The sequence below is a fragment of the Nestor notabilis genome, unplaced genomic scaffold (genome assembly GCF_000696875.1).
Source record: "Nestor notabilis isolate BGI_N333 unplaced genomic scaffold, ASM69687v1 scaffold20730, whole genome shotgun sequence".
Classification (NCBI taxonomy): Eukaryota; Metazoa; Chordata; class Aves; order Psittaciformes; family Psittacidae; genus Nestor; species Nestor notabilis.
The window spans coordinates 4226-4731 of NW_009911829.1; the positions used below are offsets into that span (position 1 = coordinate 4226).

The window sequence follows — 506 nt, forward strand, 5'->3', positions numbered from 1 at the left end:
AAAAAGCCGCAGCATGCACCGAAATCGGGGGGCAAAGCAGACCCCAACGGCCGCAGGGGCTCAGGTATGGTGTGGGGAGGTCCTGAGCCCATCTCCACAGCCCAGGGATGGGGCGCCGTGGCTGTGCCATCACCAGTGGGTCTCCCTGGGCTGAGCCGTGCTGCCCCAAAGGGAGGTTTATGCCTCGGGTGTTGTATGAGAGGGGCAGGGACAGGTCTCGTGCCCTCACAGCATCGTTTGTGCCCAGACGAACTGACGGTGCCGCGGTACCGGACCGAGAAACCTTCCAAATCGCCACCGCCTCCCCCTCCCCGCCGGAGCTTCCCCTCGTCCCACGGGCTGACCACAACCCGCAGCGGCGAAGTCATCGTCACCAGCAAGAAAGAGCCCGGGTTTATAAAGGTGACGAGCGGGGGGCTATGGGATGGTGCTTGGGCTGCGTTGAGGGGGTCACCAAAACCCCCCTCACCGCCCTGCTCTCCCCTTGCAGAAGGCCGAATCGGAGG

The 506-nt window shown here is 64.4% G+C and overlaps 1 protein-coding gene across 1 annotated transcript in view; it reads left to right on the forward strand.

Annotated features, from left to right (window-relative positions):
- The window catches only part of SRCIN1 (SRC kinase signaling inhibitor 1), a gene marked incomplete at its 5' end in the record, with an annotated part of 12273 nt that overhangs the window by 4053 nt on the left and 7714 nt on the right, over positions 1-506 (forward strand). The window contains 2 exons of the mRNA XM_010016612.1: positions 7-64; positions 248-501. Coding sequence (XP_010014914.1) covers positions 7-64; positions 248-501 — 312 coding nt within the window. The remainder of the gene's footprint in view (positions 1-6; positions 65-247; positions 502-506) is intronic.